At 37.7% G+C, this 20,702-nt stretch overlaps 1 protein-coding gene across 4 annotated transcripts in view; it reads left to right on the top strand.

The window, feature by feature from the left end:
• MPP7 (MAGUK p55 scaffold protein 7) overlaps window positions 1-20,702 on the top strand; it is a 250,667-nt gene that overhangs the window by 167,184 nt on the left and 62,781 nt on the right. For all 4 annotated transcript variants that reach the window (XM_023740589.1, XM_023740588.1, XM_023740590.1 and 1 more), the window contains 6 exons: window positions 3,324-3,455; window positions 5,028-5,109; window positions 6,585-6,670; window positions 9,485-9,559; window positions 9,763-9,959; window positions 10,424-10,488. In XM_023740589.1, the coding sequence (XP_023596357.1) occupies window positions 3,324-3,455; window positions 5,028-5,109; window positions 6,585-6,670; window positions 9,485-9,559; window positions 9,763-9,959; window positions 10,424-10,488 (637 nt within the window). The remainder of the gene's footprint in view (window positions 1-3,323; window positions 3,456-5,027; window positions 5,110-6,584; window positions 6,671-9,484; window positions 9,560-9,762; window positions 9,960-10,423; window positions 10,489-20,702) is intronic.

The following is a 20,702-nucleotide window of genomic DNA, read 5'->3' as shown; positions in this document are numbered from 1 at the left end:
GATATTCTTGAGCTGTTAACAATTCAAGAATATCATCTATAGAAATAGATGTTCTGTTTCTATAGAAATAGAAACAATTGTTAACAACTTATCTGTTAACAGTTAAGTTACTCAGGAACGTTTCGATCCTTCAGAGCCTTGTTTTTTAAGTTTTATGAGGTGAGACTATAGCAGCATTTAATCGTGGGCTAATCCTTTCCCATTATTGAGACAGTACTCTTCCGATAACCCCTCAGTGCTCTGTGAATTAAGAGGTTTTCCTGCTCCAGCGGGTGGTAACAGGAACTATGTCTGCCCTGTTTGAACTCCTAGTATTGCTCTCGATAATCCTGGGTTTCTTAGCCTTAGAGCTGTTGACATTTTGGAGTGGATAATTTTTGGGGGGCAGGGGAACTGTCCTGTGTGTTATCTGATGTGTGGCAGAATCCTGGCCTTTACACACTAGATGCCGGGAGCATCTCCCCAGTTGCCCTCAGTTAAGGGCCATTGATCTACCCTTTCTGGTAGGTTTTCACACACGTGCCGCCGTCGGCGCTTGGCCGTTGGTCTGACCCTTTCTGGTAGTTTTTCACACACGTGCCGCCATTGGTGTTTGGCCAAGGACTCACGGGAGACCTTCCTCAGAGGTCTGCATTGCTGCCGCTCTCTCCTCTGCCATGCTCTTCCCTGAGGACTTTGCCCCTTGACCTTCCTGGGTCTCCAGCCACGTCGTCTCACCTCAGAGAGACCACGGGGCTCTCTCTAGATACCCTCTGCCCCTATCATGCCCTGGAAACTTTCTAGGCAGTAAGCCAGGGCGGTCAGAGGGCTTAACTGTGTGTCTTCTGTCCATGATCACTGGCTCTTGTTGCCTGATGTCTGTTGTCTTACAAAACCACTGTGCTTCATATATTTAGTCCCTGTAGACATTTGTTTCAGGGTTGCCCCTGTTAATTCCACCTTGCCTTCATCCTCATTCTTCATGTGCAGTTCAGCAGCACTGATCATACTCTTCAACTTGTGCAGCCATTCCATCTTTTTCCAAATTTTTCTACCACCATTAACATAGCTAAATGTTCCCTAAGTGGAAACTCTCTCTCCTCCTCTCCCTCCCACCTCTGGAAACCACTAATAATTTTTGGATTTTATATATTTGCTTATTTCATATAAGTGAGATCATATAGTATTTGTCCTTTTGCAATTGACTTACTTCGTTCAGCATAATATTTATAATATTTTCGAGGTTCATCCATGTTGTGTCACGCATCACAAGCTCGTTCCTCTCTACAACTGCGTAACATTCCATTGTACGTATATGCCATACTTTGTTTATCCATTCATCTGTTGGTGGACATTTCGGTGGCTTCTAACTCTTGGCTGTTGTAAAAAGTGCTGCAGTGAACGTTGGTGTACAGGTAGTGCCCGGGTTATGCGTGAGATCTGTTCCTAACTCTCTCTTTAAGTCACATTTGTAGGTGAGTCGAAACAGGTGCTTAAGGTTCTTATTTAGCCTTACTTTAGTGCAGGAAGAGGCTTGAAGCCCTGTCAGTGATTTAAAAGCTGCACACGCAGCAAGTGAAGGTGACTGTGATGAAGCATTTGTTGCAGGCAGGGGTGGGGTTGGTTCAGTCATTTCAGAGTGAGGGCAAATTTACGTAACGTTAAATGGCGAGCACTAGTTGTCCCTAAGTTGGACGTTCATAACTCGGGGACTGCCTGTATAGGTTTCTATCTGTGTTCCTGTTTTCATTTCTTTTGGGTATATACCTAGGATTGGGATTGCCAAGTCATTTGATAGTTCTGTGTTCAGCTTATTGAGGAACCACAAAACTTCTCCACAGTGACTGTACCATTTTACATTACTGCCAGGAGTGAATGAGGGTTCCAGTTTCTCTGCAACCTCACCAGCACCTAAATGTTTCCTGTTTTTTTGATCGTTGCCATTCTAATGGGGGCGAGATTGTATCTCATTGTGGTTTTGCTTTGCATCTTCTTAATGGCTAATGATGTTGAGCATCTTTTCACGTGCTTGTTGGCCATTTGAACCCTCTGGTGGTGTTTCTGTGGGCATATTCATTTTTTGAAAATCAGTCATGCCGTACACTTACGATTTGTGTACTTTTCTGTATATATGTATTTATAGACTTACATTAAACATGTAAGCATATAGATTATATTAAACATATAAACATATAGGTACATGTATGATTATAAATTGTGAACACATATGAAGGCAGAGAACAAGGTGCTGAGAGAACAGTTAACCAGAGGATCTGTTTTTATATTGAATGGTTGGGCCAGGCCTCTGTAAGAAAGTTATTCAAACTGAGTGAGGAGGAAAGTAGGGTAGATATAATGCTGGAGAGATATGTAGGCTTTCAAGCCATGTTAAAGAGTTGGATCTTCATCCCAAGATCAGTGGGCAGCTTTGGAAGGGCTCCTAGCAGGCCAGTTATGTGCTTTAAGTTTTAAAACAATTCCTCTGGCACTACACTGTGAAGAATGGATTTGAAAACGGGCCAAGGATGAATGCAGCTGGACCATGTGAGAATCTTGCAATGAAATACCCCAGGCGAAAAATGACATCATCAGTGATCTAGACCAGACTTTTATGTAAAGAGCCATACAGTGTCTGTTGTAACTACTCAGTTAAATTGGCTGTTTCTTTTTGTTTGTTTTGCTAAGAGTAGAAAAAATATATATATATATACATGTGTGTATATATATATATATGTGTGTGTATATATATATGTGTGTATATATATATATATATATTATTCTCAGATTCTTCCTAGTTCATTGACAAGGTATCTAATCCTCATTTTCTCCCTCCCTCCAACAGTAACAGCCCTCACCCTCACCCCTAACTGCTAGCTACCCTTACAAGCATAAAGCAGAGAGGACACATGTTGGAGGAAATTTTATGCTGATTCTTGTCATACATTAATGGTGTGGGGGCGGGGAGTGACAGCTAGATACAGTTGCCTGCTGCTGTTGTACAGGTACTTCTTTCTATTCTCTGTCTGCAAGGGGCTCCTGTCCAGGTAGTTGCCTTAAACCGCAAAACCAGACTTGTTGCCATCGAGTTGATTCTGACTGATAGCAACCCTATAGGACAGAGTAGAACTGCCCCATAGGGTTTCCAAGGAGCGCCTGGTGGATTTGAACTGCTGACTTTTTGGTTAGCAGCCAAGCTCTTAACCACTACACCACCGGGGTTTGTTGCCTTTTTATCATTTTTATGTCAAAATTTTAACACCATTTTGATTTTCTTTACAGTTTGATGTATTTTGCATTTTATATTTGGTTAATATGTGTATGTTCTTACCTTTGATTTTTTACAGGCTTTGCTTTCTGTACATGACACTGTGGCTCAGAAGAATTATGATCCTGTCTTGCCTCCGATGCCTGATGATATTGATGATGAAGAAGACTCAGTGAAGATAATCCGTCTGGTGAAAAATAGAGAACCACTGGTGAGTTGTCCATCTCGTCTACGTTTTGTGCTCAGACAGGAGCAGATGTCAGATTAAGCAAAATTTGACGGGCACACCCGATGTATTCCTCTCTTTAAAATGCACTTCTTGTGCCCTCAAGCCTTTAAAATAAATGGAACCTTTATTAAAGGAAAATGAAACCAAATAAAATGTCAGGCATTCTAGTGGCTTCATTGACACAAATTTTGAAAATGTGACCTATTGGCATTTATAACAGAAAGGGTAACATACACCAGTATTGGCTGATTTGAGATCAAATGATGTAACTAAAAATAATAATAACAGCTTATGGCTTAAATCTGGAAAGCTGGTTTATTTTAAAGTAATGAGAAGAAACTCATCAGGTATCTGATGTTTCAAAAGGTAAAAGTTATTTATTTTAGCTCCAGAATTCACACAGCATGGAATTAATTAAATCAAGGGGTCTGTGGTAGGCAAAATAATGCCTCCCTTCTGCCCCCCAAGATGTTCGTGTCCATATCGAAAGTAGATCATAGGCCTTTCTTCCTAGTCCATCTTAGTCTGGAAGTGCCACTGAAACTATTCAGCGTCATAGCAACATGCAGCCCTCCACTGACAGACAAGTGGTGGCTGTGCATGAGGTACATTGGCTGGGAAGGGAATTGCGCCCTGGTCTCTCATATGGAAGGCGGAAATTCTACCACTGAACCCCAGTGGTACTCATGTGCATCTTTTTAGCAGTCTGATGCAATATAGGACAGCTTTTCCAAATCAGTGCCGGCCTGTTGGAAAGAAAGTCATGAGAAGGCATTCAAAGTACCCATTTGTGCCTTTTGTTCTCACAGTGCAGCATTCAGTTAATTTGCCTGTGCACATCCATAAGTGAATGATTTCTGGAGTCTTTTTGAAATTGTTTCCTAATGTTACGCCACAACATTAGTTCTGTTTGTCCCAGGTATTGGCTTAATCCTAGTTCATAAAAACGCTGGAACAACAGATCTTCCTTCCATTCGTTTACCTTAGTGTTAGGCATGAAATATAACTAATTTCTGTTGTTTCTCTCTCTCTCCCCTCTCCCTTATTTTTATCATTATTGCTGAGTCCCACTTTATAATAGCTTAGTGTAATAGAAAAATCACTGAACTAGATGTCAGATGCTCTGGGTTTTAACTTTCTAACTTACTGTATAATCTTTGTCTCTCACTTAATCTTCACTACCTATTTCACCTTCTTCATGGAGTGTTACAGGAATAGAAAGGGTAAAAATAAGTAGTGTTCAAATACACAATATTATACGTGTATATTTTAATGGAAAGAGATATTTTTACTTTCAACAGTGATGAGGAGGTTAAAGATTTCAAAAAATCTTTGAACTGTGCTGGATACCTTAAATAATGGGTATAGTAGCAGCTTCTGTACCGAGTAATAAGTATTTCTAAGACAATAGTATAATGCCTATTTCTCGTGACTCATTCCTTAAAGTTGTTGTAGTTTCCACCTTTTCTAGATGCGTATTCTTTTTCTGCTTCTCCCATCCTGCCACCCAGCACACACATTTACCTTCAGATGCTTTTATTTCTCTCTTACTAGGGAGCCACCATTAAGAAGGATGAGCAGACTGGGGCCATCACTGTGGCTAGAATCATGAGAGGAGGAGCCGCAGATAGAAGTGGTAAGGTTTTAAAAGTCAGATGATTATAGAGAAGTCATGTTGCATTTTGTGGTGCAACGCTTGTAACGTATAATCAAGAAGATAACAATCATGTGATACAGTGTAGCAAAACCAGCAGTAGGCTATTCTCCTCTGTATTGACATGGGGGGACCTAGTTAAATAAATGACAGATAAATCTTACTTTATAGTCTTAGGTTACACAGGCTTCCCAAGTTATATTAAGCTATATCAGCAGTTTTTCCATGTGCAGCTCGTTGACAGTGGTTACATGTGTCACATTGTATCGTCATTCTCCCTGTCTCTGCCCACATGGTTTCACCACTGTTCACTTAGAGTTTCTGCCCCTTAAAGTTCTTGTCTGTGTTTCGGAGTTAGTATTGTCTACTTAATAGCGTATAGATAATTCTTTAAAAGAGCACAGCACTCAAGGCAAACAGTCTTTATTAAATGAGCTAAATTATTATTTAAAGATTATATCATGGGATAGTTGTCTCCAGGCAGTAGGTTCAGAGGTTTCCCCATCTCAGTGTTATCTAGCAAGTCTGGCTTCCAATGAGCATTTGAAGTTTTGTTCCACATTTTTTCCTCTTTTTGATCAAGATCTATCCATTGGGTCCTTGATCAAAATGTTCAGTAATTGTAGACATGCACCATCCGTTTCTTCTGATCTCATGGCAGGGGAGGTACTAGTTCATGGAGGCAATTAGACCTGCAGTCCACTTCCTTCCCTGATTCCTGGGTCTCCCTCCTCTGTTGTGAACTGAGACCAGTTGTATCTTGGGTGGCTGCTTGCTAGCTTTTAAGACCCCAGGCACTACTCACTGAAGTAGGAGGTAGAGCAGAAACTCCAAAAACACTGTTAGGCCAGTTGACTACAGAGGTCCACGACACCATGATCCTAACTGAACCTTTGAACCAAGAAAGCTGATCATGAAACTATGACCCTCAGCCTTTGAACCAAGAATGCTGTTCCCATGAGGTGTTTATTTATGCTTGTGTAGTATCAACACCTGCAGTCTTTTTTTTTTTTTTTGGCTGCTGTTTTTATTGTAAAATTATATATAATGTTCTATTTATCATTTCGTCCTTTTTTCCCCTCAGTGTACAGCTTAGTGATATCAGTTACGATAAGACTTTTTCTTTTTTTTTTTTTAAGTGTTTCTGGTTTGGAAAGTACTACTAAAAGCATGCAACCTCTTATGAAAATTAAAAAAGTTTTTATAAGAAATCAGTGATGTGTGTTTCTAGGCAAAGACGAAGGTGCTGTTGTCATTTCTTTGCCAGCATTGTTATGCTGCAGTCTTCGATTTATTGCTTTATTATGAAAGCAGAGTGCAAATCTGAAACCCGAGAAGTTTGAAGGTCTCCTCTGCAGGCCTTAAATGCATTAAGGGAACCTAACATTGTTTTAACTATAGAAACAATTGGAAAATACAGTTCCTTTTGCTATGAGCACATATTTGCTGTTTCTCAGGTCTTATTCATGTCGGTGATGAACTTAGGGAAGTGAATGGAATCCCAGTAGAGGATAAAAGTCCTGAGGAAATAATACAGATTTTGGTAAGTTGCAAAATTACTTTAAAATTGCAATAAAAATAAAATTAAATCACGATATTTCAGACTTGGTCAAGAATACAGGATTTGAAGTTGGCAGACCAGGCTCTAAATCCTGATCCCGTCCCTGTGTGTCTCTGAAAAATATATTAATCTGTTTGTGCCTCAGTGTTTTCATTTACAAAATGAGAATAGAAAGAGGCAAATATCTCACTGGAGTGTTTTGAATATTAAATGAGGTTAAGTGTATAAAGAGTTTAGTGCAGGGTCATCCCAAATGAGGTACTTAAAAGGTAGTGTCTGCTGTGTCATTGGTGACGCATTAATCTTCTTCCTCCTCCATCTATGTGGCCATACGATAGGCTGTGATTTCAAAGTATATAAAGTAGTGAAACTAATTTAGATGTCTTATGAAATCTAAACTGAATGAGGTTACTGTAGGCCATTACAATATTATAAAGCTCATTTGTAAGGATAAAATGAAGGGAGACTGTCCCTGTTATACACAGTATATGCCCTGGTGTCGTAGTGGTTAAGAGCTCGGGTGCTCACCAAAAGGTCAGCAGGTCAAATCCACCAGCCTCCTTGGAAACCCTGCGGGGCAGTTTTCTGCTCTGTCCTACAGGGTTGCTATGAGTCAAAATTGACTCAACGGCACCTGACAACAACATACAATAAATCTCCAGGAATAAAAAGAGAGTTGAAAATCTCAAAACAGACCTATGTATATATGAAAATTTAATATATGATTAAGATGGCATTTTAAACCAGTGGAAAAATAACGAACCGTGTCATAAATAGGATTGGATTAATTAGTGATTCATTTAGAAAAAAATCAATCTCTGTTTTGCACTATACGCAAGTAAATTCCCAGCAAATGAACTATTTCAGTATAAAAACAGTCTTAAAAATAGCACAATAAAATATACAATTTTTATGATTAGAGGGTAGGGAAAGCCTTTTTAAACTTAGTGTGAAAATCAAGTAGAAAAGTAACATGTGACTACTGTAACTGAAAACTTCTGTACAGAAAAAACAGCCAATAAATAAAGACAAATGAGATAGTAGGAAAAATATTTTCAACGTATGTGGTAAAAGGCTAATAGTATAGAAAGAGTGCATAAGAAAATGAAAAGAGAAAAACATTTTCAGAAAAATTGGCAAAGCATATGCACAGACAGGTTACGAATGAAAACATGATGTCTGAAGAACATTGGATTGGTGGCCACTTTAAGGCTTGGTAATGCCCAGAGTTGACCAGAGCAGAGGGGGATAGATATGTGTATCTGCTTTTGATAGTAGGCAAAATTAGTAGAACCTTTTGAGATGGCCATCTGTAACTGTCAAAATTTCAAACGTTCATACCCTTTAGTCAAGAAATTCAGTTGAACATGATAAAGGTAGTGTCACTGACTTGTACCTGTGAAGAATGTTGAAATGTTTTGTTACGTATATAGTTACCACAACTAAAAAAATAAATTCAATTGTAAATAAAGCCTAAAGAAATAATTTGGCAAGTGGGAAAAAATAATGTGTATAAACAAAATATTTTTAAAATATTTGGAAATTATCAAGAGGGTCGCATTGATTAAGTAGATTATCATTCATCATTATCGTCATATGATGGGTTACTATGAGTTAATTACAATAGGTGAGATAGCCCTGTATGACTTAATATTAGTAGTAATAATAATAGCTAATGTTTATTAGGCCATATTGAATGCAATTGTTCTGAAATTTAAATAACTACATTACATACATTATTATCCCCTCCCATTCTTCTTTTTTTTTAGAGAAGACTTTTGCTTTCTCCCTACCTATACAATTTAGTATTATATGAATTTTGATAATATTCATAAATTACTTCTGTAAGTAGTTACAATGATATTGCCATTTTGAAATAAGCCACTCCTTTATAAAACTGTGATATTTATACTATTAAAGCCCATTTTACATAAATTGCTGCGTTCTGTTGAAGCTGCCTCCTTTTGGTCATTAGAGCTGACTGTGACTCTTCCCAACTCTGCTCTCAGTGACTTCATGCTGGCAAATTGAATTTGGCCATGGTAGTAGCATGTATACCTTGGAAATTGGCAAACATTATAAATTGGGGCCTTTAAAAAAAAAAGCAGAGACCCGGCTTACCAGCTTGCTCCTGACAGTGAGCCTTAGAGGCCTTCCCCCTTTATTCCCTAACCCTCTCCTTCCTTTGTCCCTGAAAACAGGGGTAACCCATTGCCTTCTGGTTGATCCCAACTCATAGCAATGGTATAGAGCTGAGTAGAACTGCCCCGTAGAGTTTCCAAGGCTGTAATCTTTACAGAAGCAGACTGCCACATCTTTCTCCCCTGGAGAAACTGGTGGGTTTGAACTGCTGACCTTTTCGGTAGTAGCTGAGCACTTAACCACTGCGCTATAAATACAGTGGCCTGAACCTTGCACATTAGCTTAGCAATTCTTAGTTTCACAGAACTTTGTTGTTGAAATTACCTATTATCTATTCTACCCCTTTAGCATTGTCTTTATTTAAGGCACTGTGCATATTTGTTTTTATTCTGAAGTCACTCAGCACGGGTAGTAATCTAGTCCTTGATGTCTCAGAAGTGCACAGGAAGTTAAAGTGGGTTCAGTGGTTATTTTTTAACTTGTTTGACAAACTTTTGTGCTTTCTCAGGTTACAGGAATGTCTACAAAACTGGTTTCCTCATGTTGATGTACCTAGTAAATTTTCAGATGCGTTTAGTTTTCTCCTTGTTTTACTTTATTTCCCCTCAGCTCTAGGAATTTTCTGATAACTGTTTCTTTCATTTCTTTCATCAGAGTCAGTCCCAGGGAGCAATCACGTTCAAGATTATACCCAGCATCAAAGAGGAGACCCCGCCTAAAGAGGGCAAGGTAATCGCTACTTACGCCAATTCTGGGGGCCCTGGGGAAAGGAACGTTTTTCCAAATAATTCATACCCACTTTTTCACACTAAGTTCATTTTGATATTCTAGTTTTAAGAAGTTATCATTTCTTAAATCAGAGTTAGAAGGATGAAGGCCATCTCACATTCTTGTTTATCTTTATTCATCGTCAATGAAACTTTGTCTTCCAGATGTTCATCAGAGCCCTCTTTGACTATGATCCTAATGAGGACAAAGCAATTCCATGTAAAGAAGCTGGCCTTTCTTTCAAAAAAGGAGATATACTTCAGATTATGAGCCAAGATGATGCCACGTGGTGGCAAGCGAAGCATGAGGGTGACGCCAACCCCAGAGCAGGGCTGATTCCCTCCAAGCATTTCCAGGAAAGGTGAGCTCCTGGCATAGGCTGTGGCCTTTCCCAAACTGAGCTGTGGTTGTCTGCAAACCATCATCCCAGCACAGTGTGATAAAATAAGCTCTGAAACCTTGCCTTGGAATCCTTTTTCCCCTGGGTGTGGATTTCTGTTTTGTCTACCCAAGTATGAATAAGGACCAAAAATAATGTGATAGTACTGGTCCTGGATTTTGTTGTGAAGCAAATGGAAAATAGCACATTAATCTCTGAAATGGTATTTATGTGAAAGGTGGGAAAAAAGAACTGTCATTTTAGGGGGGATCGTTTATAAAAATTTAAAAGTAGAAGATTGATGTCTTAATTTAAGTGTATTGCATTGTGTTCATTTTTTTCCCTAGCTTTCAAGTTTTTCTTAAGACTTCTCGGTATTTTGGTGTTGTGTTAATTTCAGACCTGGACTGAGAACTGATAGGCATATTGACCTTATTTTCCCCCAGGAGATTGGCTCTGAGACGACCAGAAATATTAGTTCAGCCCTTGAAAGTTTCCAACAGGAAATCATGTAAGTGTGTTAATGTTAGAATGCAGGATAACTAAATCCTGCTATTTTTTTGAGTATTAAAACAGGTGTTTGTGGCAGAACACGAGGTCATATTACCTTGCAATAGCTTCTGAATGATCATTTCACAGTAATTGAACAAATGAGAAATTCACAGTAGGAATACTAATGTGAATCTTTTGAAGAATTAGGGGTGGTTGGATTGTTTGTAATAAGCCATGATTCACTGTTTAATAAAATAACTAATAAATACCACTGCTCTCTTCAGTTTCTGAATTTAGGTATTTTAGAAATGTAACCTAAAATGCAACTCTAATTTTTCCAAAGCCCAAAGATTCGAGTAAGATATTTCTCGGTAAGGACTAAGAGGAAAAAATCCAGAACTTTTTTGGGCACAAAAACAGTTGTGCCTAAGAATAATTCCTTTCTTACCCACAAATCATAACTCTAATCTTTAGTCCGTCTGTTTGGAGTTATCACAAGACTAGAGAAAAAGACGCTGAGAGTAGAGAAGGGCAGGGTAGGCCTCCTGAAAAAGACAGTGTGGATTTAGGTGCGTTATTTTGTCTTTCCGCCTACCCTTCTCTCAGATTTCCTTCACTTCCCACCTGCTGCCCTCTCACCTTCTCATCTCATAAATATTCTACTCCATCTCCCCTAAACATTTCATGATCCTAGGTATCTTAGGAGGGAGAGAAAGTCCTTTGTTTTCAGCATAGGAGTTGTACATTAAAAGGCCAAATGAGCACATAAATGGCCCTGGAATTTTACACCAACATCTGTTTTTAGTATGGTTGCATTTTTCACATCTCCTGTTACTGTCAGTTTGTAGACACCTGTAACCCAGAAATCACGTCAGAGGAGAGCCAAACTACAGTCGAGTGTAAATCTCACAAGAGGCAAATACTTCAAGTGGAGCACTGATTCCGAAGTCCGCTTGTTCCTGCTGCATTAAGTCTGGGCAGCAGGAAAAAGCACTTGTCATAGAATGCCACATATCTTAGGACATCAGAAAGCTTAAAGGTGAAGCAGAATAGTGCATTGTTCTTAAATGTGATGACTTCACTGGCAACTCACCCAACTGCAAGGAGCTCTGAAGCATCTACCTGACTTACTCTTTGAGGGATTTTTCAGTTTGAGACTTGAAGGCTTGCCCAATTCTAATATATTTGCTTCATGTGGGATAAAGGATATGTAGCTTTAAAATAAATGTGATTGTATTCTAATTTGAATCCATATCCAAATTTGTTTGAGTCATAGGCAACTTAGAAATTTAAAATGTAATTATGAATTTTCATTATTTAAAACTTTTTTTTAGTGTGCTTTAGATGAACGTTTACAGAACAAACTAGCTTCTCATTAAACAGTTAGTACATACATTGTTTTATGACATTGGTTAACAACCCCACGACATGTCAGTACTCTCCCTTGTTGACCTTGGGTTCCCTATCACCAGCTTTCCTGCCCCTCCTGCCTTCTAGTCCTCGCCCCTGGGCTGGTGTGCTCCTTTTAGTCTCGTTTTGTCCTATGGGTCTGTCTAATCTTTGACGAAAAGGTGAACCTCCAGAGTGACTTCATTACTGAGCTAAAAGGTGTCCAGGGGCCGTACTCTTGGGGTTTCTCCAGTCTCTGTCAGGTCAGTAAATCTGGTCTTCTGTTGAGTTAGAATTTTGTTCTACATTTTTCTTCCAGCTCTGTCTGGGACCCTCTGTTGTGATCTCTGTCAGAGCAGTCAGTGGTGGTAGCTGGGCACCATCTGGTTGTACTGGACTCAGTCTGCTGGAGGCCCTAGTAGTTGTGGTCTGTTAGTCCTTTGGACTAATCTTTCCCTTGTGTCTTTAGTTTTCTTCATTGTCCCTTGCTCCTGAAGGGGTGAGACCAGTGGAGTATCTTAGATGGCCACTCAGAGGCTTTTAAGACCCCAGGCGCTACTCACCAAGGTAGAATGTAGAACATTTTCTTTATAAATTGTGTTATGCCAATTGAGCTAGATGTTCCACAGCCCCCAGCCCAGTAATTCAGTCCCGCAGGGAGTTTGAGTTTGTCCATGGAGCTTCCATGACCTTACCCTGAACAAGTTGTGCTGGCTTCCCCAGTATTGTGTACTGTCTTACCCTTCACCAAAGTATTTAAAGCTTTTGATAAAGGTATACATTGTTTTTGTAAAGAACTGTACAAAGTGGATAGATTGTCTTTTCAGTAGCTCTCCCAAAACTGGTATAGACATGGGTGAATTTGAGAGGAGTGAGTGAGCGTGTGTGTGTGTGTGTGTGTGTGTGTGTGTGTGTGTATGTATGGGTAGAAGTGTTAATTTTAATGGAAATCTGTTAATTTGCGTAATTTCTTTTTTACATGAATACTTTTTCAAATCTGAGAGATCTAGTCAGGATTTGTCTGTACTGAAATGGCCTCATTTTGGACGTTTACTAATTATTCTGCTTTTTGAACACCATTCAGAAATGTTTACTGATTTTTTTCTCCCTTTCTTTCTTCCTCTCATCCTCCCCCACTTTCTTTTTTTTTGGATTAGATTTTATTCACTGAGGGGTGTAATATTTCTTCTCATCTATAGATGTTATTTCTTTTTAAATCTGGTCAAGATTATTCAAAGTAAATTACCAATGCGTAGTAAATGTGACTTTGTTCACAGAGACAATATGTTATATTTCTATGAAATTAAATAAAAAGCCAGTGTCTTTATCCTCAAAGAATTGAAATTATATTTAAAATTTATTTGAATGTTGTCTCCTAAACCCCTGAACTTAAAAATTATGGCGAAATCATTGTACTGGTTCTTAAATTTTTTAATGGCATTTAAAAGCGCTTTGTTTTGTAACTTAGGTATTTGATAGTGATCCCTTACATAACTAAATCTTTTTAGGCCATCTGACTCACTGCTTCCTGGATTTGAACATTTGGAACTTAGATTTTTAGAGTAGAAGGTTCATGTTATCATGCCCTTTGCTAAATCCTAGAATAATGTATAAAGAAAAACAGGAAGATATAAAATCTTTTATTTTTATGACTTTGACTATTAATTAGTAAGATAGGTTTTAAGTTTTTGATTTCATGTAAAATTTCTAAAAGAAGAGTAATTCTGTTATGTTGGTGTTTATAAATTTATGAAAAAATATTTACAGTGATAAAAAGTTTTCAGCTCTAAATTTTACAAGTGCATTTCAAACCTAGGAAGATATGGTAAGCATTGAATTTGGAATCATGAATTTAGTCATGAAATAGTATCTATCAAATTAGCCAGTTAACTTTTCCCCACAAAATGATTGCTTGTATTACTATGATTTTTCTTTTTATTTGATTCATAGTGCTGTATCATGACTGAAGTTTGCATGTAGGAAAATGTTACGTGGAAGTGGTTCTGGAATTACAGGGTTTCAGCTAATACCAACATAGAAGTAAAAAACGAATGGCGAATCCCAGTCTTGTTATCTCAACAGTCATAATTGCAGCAGAACTCTGGTTTTGGCTCCAAGGTAAACAAAGTCAGGAGCTGTGGTAATAACCAGCTTCTCAGGCTCTAAAACCAGCATCTTGATGCAAAACTCTGAGCGCAGGCGGCTCTGTCTTTGATGGTTGGTTATTTCCTCCCCTTCCGAATCTTGACGATCTAATACCTATTCAGGAAATAGGCTTCGCAAGCAAAATAACTTGGCTCTTCAAATGAAGACATTCCCAAAAATTAAAACAGGAACTTTTGAAGCTAAAACTTGCCTACATTTTAGCAGCTTAATATATAGTCCCCTCCTTCTCTTATTTTTTTGGAAGAATTGCTTGTCCAGCAAAGAAGTTTGTCATAGAAATTTGTTTTCCCTGCCTCCCTTATCTAATGATAGGTTCTCACATAATGGGGTTGTACTAGGAGTACAGACAGAAGAGCAGATCTAGAAGTATGATAGATTTTCTTTGCTATAACCAGCTTTTAGATGACTACATAAAAGGCACAGCTTAAGTGGTCTGGGAAAGCGTATATCTCAAGTAGCATATAGGAATGGTTTTGTATGACAGAAACTTGGCAGCTTGTATTTCTTATGTCGATATAATTTAAAGTACTCTGATTTTTTGCCTAAAGCTTATTTATGCGGTTGCATATATAGAGCAATATGATATCTAACTTTTATGAAAAAAATATGAATTTCTTTGATTATTTAAAATACCATTTATTCCCTTTCTATTGAAATCTAAGTATCTGAGTTAAGAATTGTTTTGCTAATAGCATAAACCTTCATTTAGCTTTAATTTCGATAGGATGTAAGTTATGTTTAAGTTCAGTATGTGTGGTATTCGGAAAGGGAGGAAAGGCTCTTGTGTATATGCTGTATTTTACAGCAGAATATTCACGTCTGATTTTTCTTTACAGCGCTTAGTTTCCTGTTGGTTATCAAAATATACTATGAAATTTATATTATAAATGAAAATTTCTAAATATTGCTGATTGAAGAATACTAATTTAACAATAAAAATGCATAATTTATTGACCTTTTAAAGATTAGAAAGTAAAACATAAAAAATAAAAACATTTTAGGATTTATTTTAACCAGTTGTAGTTGCCATCATGTGAGTTAAAAAGAAATTATTTAACTGCAGCCAAAGGGTGTCCATTCAAACAAGATGTAACGTAGTCTATCGAAAGGCAAGCGTTCTGTGGATTGAAGACCACAGTCTGCTAACGAAAGAATGTAAGCATTGAGTAAACGAATGAATTCACTGTAGCAATATTTTGGAAGGCCACACATTTAGAAATAACATATATAACAGGATGTTACAGATTGTTGTAATTAAACTTTTCAAGGTGGGTAAACTCCTTCCCCCTGGCATTTTCAATACTGTTTCTTTAGCGCGTTAACTCGAGAAGTTAATTTGGAAACAAATAGATGGCTTACGCTGTTAGGTTAGTTGATGTGTCTAAAACTTTGTCAGACATTTTCTTAATATTGGTAGGATTTTGTGTAAATAAAAATACCTGACGTATTTTTTTTCCTGATACTTACTTATACTTTTTGGAAGACACCAAAGTTTATCTTCCCAAGAGTTTCTGTGGGAAGAGGTACAGGTGAATGATGTTGTAAATTTCACATCTGATTATTTACATTATTAGATAGTTGAGGGGAAGCCTTTCTGGGTGTTATTGCTCACTTTTACTGTCAGTTTAAACTGTTGTCGTGTGTGTGTGTGTGTGTGAGTGTGTGTGTGTGTGCGCGCGCGCGCACAGGTTTCAGTGTAGCTTCCAGAATAAGACAGGCTAGGAAGAAAGACCTGGCACTTTACTTCTGAAATATCAGCTGATGAAAATCCTGTGGATCTCAGTGGTCGATCCTGTTACACGTGGGGTCACTAAGAGTCAGGGGCCGACTTGACAACGGCTAAGAACACGCACGTACACGTGAAGATGTTGCTTCTGAAACATTCAGACTGTGCTTTTAGTTCCCCCAGTAGTTATGAAGGATTTCTCTAAGCCAGATACCATCTCTTGTATTTTGTCCTTGGGACTCAATGCCATACAGGTAAGAAATAGTTGATTCATAGTTAGGAGTTTGGTCTTTTCTGGGGTGGGGGGGTTGAAGTGGGGGACAAAGTGGGATATAGGAAAGACTTTTCTAGTGTCAGAACTTAACCTTGCTCATGTGAATCATGTTACACCAATATGGACTCAGTTTCTCCACTTGTCAAGAGTAGCCAGTGGGTCCCATTCAGAGCAAACAGGCATGGAATGGAAAACTTAACCACTGCCGTGTGGTGCAGAGCTCCTCAAAGGCTCCTCATGCAAACTCTTCCATTCCAGTCTCCAAAGACAATGAATTGGCCTCTCTGTGACCTTCTTGGCCTCTACTCTACAATTTGTATAGTTTTCCCATCCTGCTCTTTAGTGCTTGAAGATAATGGACCGTGGAATCCTCATACGTTGGGAAGAAGAGGTGGCCCCCCTGCTCCTTCCAGCCTCTCCTGCCCAGCAAAAACAGACTGGAGATATCGGGGGTAGAGAGTGGACAGGAAATTTAAAAGAAACTTATTATTTCTCTTAACCCCTATGCTGCTTGTATTTTCTAGCCTGGGGCTTACATAGCCAAGAAGTGGATTCAGTGTGATGGGACAGCATAGTGGTCAAGAATGCAGACTCTGCACCCCAGACTGCATGCGTCCAGATCCCGGTTTTGCCACTCATGAGTGCTGCATTCCTTTCTGCCTCCATTTCCCCATCTGTAAAATGGGGATAATAGTAGTTCTGAACTCAAAGAATTGTTGGAGAATTAAATAAGCTAATGCGGTTAATGTGCATAAAACAGTGCTTTGCACATAGTAAGAATCATGCACTTATCCAAGCTGTCTTCTGATCAAGATCAACCTTTTATGTATTTTTCCTTTTTATTTAGACTTGTGTGGTCTAAGGAAGTCTGTCCCTTTGCTTTTCCTGCTGGTGTCCATTAAGCATGACACTTGTTATTGAAGGTGTGTGTGTTTGTGTGAGTGTGAGAGAGAGATCATGGTAAAAAATACCATTCTCTTTCTACTTAATAAGAATTGTATAGAGGGAATATTGTGAATTTATGTAGCATATTCCTAACCTTTTATAGAATGAAAACATACATTTATTATATGTAATATAATCATACATGTTTATTTTTATTGTGGGTTTTTTAAATTGGTATTTAAAATTTTTCTTCGTTTTGGGACATGACTTTTAGCACCTGATTTATATGATACTGAGTCTTTAAGCAAAGGGTACAATACTCAGTCTATCCTGTTGTTTCCATCAGAAAATATGCTCTGTGTTTAATGTTTGAGATTGCAGATTGATCCATTTTAACACTGCTCATATCATTTCCATCATGCCTAGATGCCTGGCTTGGCTATTCCATATCAGAAAGTTTATTCTTTGTTTTCCAGTAATTTGTTCTGGATGCACATAGCATTTCAGGGCTACTGAGAAATGTGCATAAATAATCTCAGGAATAACTTAACATGAGTCTGAACCGTAATGATTTGAGTGTGACTCTAACACCAGTAAAGACACAATTTCTCTACTTACCAAGAGTATCCATTGTGTCCCATTCAGAGTAAGTAGCTGATGGATTGGAAAACTTACCGCTGCCCTGTTAAACACGTCACTCATTTTTGCTAATACTGGCCAAATAGAACTAAAACAGTTTCAAGGACCCATAGGTATTTGAAAAATAAAATTCAGTGGTATATACTTTCTCCTAAGCGTTCTCTTTGGCTGTCATTCTCTGGTTTGGAGAGAGAAACGAGCAGAGAACTGCTCTAAGGTCATATAGTGAAATATGTTCCACCTTGATTGTTCTCATAATTCGGTTTTGCTTCTCTTAACTTGTCAGTACATTTTCCACCCTTAACGAAAGGTGAATCTTTTAAGTCAAATTTAATTTTTAAATTGTTCTTCTGTTAGTAATTTAAGAATGGTTTAGGATTACTTTACAAAATACCTTTCATCAAATAATATAGACAGAATGAAAATAAAGGATTCTGGCCAACTCATTTGATATGTCTGATAATCTGCTAATTGCCAGTATGTTGTTAAATTTACAGGATATTTAGACAGTTGAAGGGCAAAAATTGTTGTTTCTAAAATCCTTTCTTCTTTTCACTATCTTTATTGTGAAATTTCCTCAAAGTGTTGAAAAGATATAGATTAAGTTTATAAACAAAATTGTTGTATGAAAATAATACAATCCCCTTATTGAAGGTATTAGTTTTGAAAAAAATGCAGAAGATTTTTTTCTGGTTATTTTCCCCATTTAGTTATTTAATAAGCTATGCGGAGACTTCTGTCTGTGCTTCTACTGCATGTGTTCACATTCTGTTTAGATCAAGAATACAGTGCAATCTAAAATGTAGTTTCTCATAAATTTATTTATTTGTTGCCTAATAATTTTGAAACATTTAAAATACTTTTTTTTTCCTTTGGCTTTTCTAAGATGAGGAAACAGTTGAGTGTGGTAGGTAGATATTTTTTTTTCCTTAGATGCAACATCTTCCTACTTTAATTATGTTTTCTGCACATTTAATCATTTCATTTCTCTTTTTCTTTGTGCTTCTCAGAGGAAATTGAAGGTACATGTATAAAAGTTTCCCTGCATAGTTCAGTGATTTCATTTAGTGTACGTAGGTGTGGGATTAAATGGAATATTGTTGTGCTACCCAAGGACTCCTAAACTGAATATAGCATGCAGTTTATAAAAGATTATTTTGTTATACATTCAAAGCTTCTATCTTGAGTGACAGTCCCAAAAATCATGGTTGAACTTCGTTTTAGAAAGAAATTTACTTTTTTTGCTTCACGTAGTAAAAAGATAGAAACCAAAAAAAAAAACAAACCCGTTGCCATTGAGTTGATTCCGACTCATAGTGACCCTATAGGGCAGAGTAGAACTGCCTCACGGGATTTCCAAGGAGCAGCTGGTAGATTGGTACTGCAGACCTTTTGGTTGCCAGCTAACCTCTTAACCGCTGCACCATCTGAAATACGTTATGTTTATCTCTGCCAGTAGAGTCTCAAATAAAGACGATTGAAGAAAGTAATGGTATTGAACGACATTGACTTACTTATTTTAACATGAGGCTACAGGAAATATCTCAGCTGTTTGATTTATGTACAGTCTGTGCTGTTACCCGAAGTATGTGTGTGTGTGTGTGTGTGTGTATGTATGCGTGTGTATACGTATGTATGTACGTGTGTGTATATATGTACATATATGAAGATTGGAGACCTAAAGTAATAAGTAAACCACCCCTTAAGTTTTTTTAAAATATGCATATCCAGTATTCATTTAGTTCTAGAAATAGTTAATAGCACACTGTTTATTTTAGATATCTTTTCATTTTGTCTATTCTGTCTTATTTATTTAAGAAAATAGAAATAGCATGCCTTTATTGCTTCCCAACACGGCATCTCTTCAGATCTATCGATAGGAGGATATATTTTAATTCTAACCTTTCTGTCTAATCCAGTGAGCCAAAATAAGTGCTATATTTTATACATTATCAAATAGCTTGATTTATAAAAATAATTTGGGACATCAAATGCTATAGTTTTCTTAACTGAGAAAGTATAAATATCTCAGACAAATCTTTTATAATTTTCTTGGAACTGCGTCAGGGAACCTCTGAAGCTGGCTGGGGGTAAGGGGGGGAACCTGCATGATGTTTCAGAATTTTCCTTTAACCTTAAATATGAAACAAAGTGTTTTCTGTTTAAGAGTGGCATTTTCAGGGCTTTTCCATGCTGTGCTTTCACATAATTGTTTGAAGTGATTTATTTTTCCCATCTATGGCTGGGCATCTAACTGTTCTGCTTTATTTCTTGGCTTTTGTTCTGTATGTTTTTACACTCCATCCAGAAGATGCTGGCTATGCTGGTAGCAACAGCGGAACCTATATAGGTGAGCAGTTGGTTGTGGAAGAGGATTTCTTTCTTTCTCTTGCTTTCTTCAAAATTATTGTATTGTTTCATCTTAAATGAGCATATGTGCATTTGCATGCTCTGATACCCAGCAGGGATAGCACGAACCTTTATAGTAAACAGGCTCAGTGGGTTGGACACAAAAGATTTCATAAAATGCTTCAGCTATTATTCAGGAAGCTTTCCAGATGTTACACGTTTGTAGATCATTATGTTTTTTGATAGAAGATGAGAAAGAATCCTATCTTGCCAGGTAATTTTACTCAATTAAGTATCTGGATGTTTCTAAATTATCTAGTTAACTGTGAATTATCAAAAGCCTCTAGATAACTTTTTCTCTAAATAACTTTTTAGTTAAATTTTCTTATTTGATATTCCTATAAACTCTCTAAATAACCATGAACCAGTGTAATTAAGCCTTATGGTTAACTTGCTAGTCTGTATGGAAAGGAAAACTCTCCAGTTTGGAGATGCCAAGGGGACGTTACTAACAAATGCAGAAGACACCTAGAGACTGTTAGAGCCTCAGAATTGCCTTCCTCTGTTGCCCTCAGTCCCCTCCTGCCCCTGCCATTAGGTGCTGACAGGTTCTCTACTCTCAGTAGTGAGAGGTAGTGTTGTGGAAACACGGAGTTTTGGGGAGCAACTACTCTAACCTCCTTATTTTCTGATGAACATTTAAATACATGATGATAATAACTGTTAGCTATTAAAGAAATGCCTTGGATGTTGTGTTTGGTATTTAGTATAAAATTTTATCTCTAATACTGTGAGATTGGTGGTG

Source organism: Trichechus manatus, unplaced genomic scaffold, assembly GCF_000243295.1.
Source record: "Trichechus manatus latirostris isolate Lorelei unplaced genomic scaffold, TriManLat1.0 scaffold00160, whole genome shotgun sequence".
Lineage (NCBI taxonomy): Eukaryota > Metazoa > Chordata > Mammalia > Sirenia > Trichechidae > Trichechus > Trichechus manatus.
Note: the sequence above shows the minus strand (reverse complement) of the source record. Positions and strands in the feature narration are given on the sequence as shown.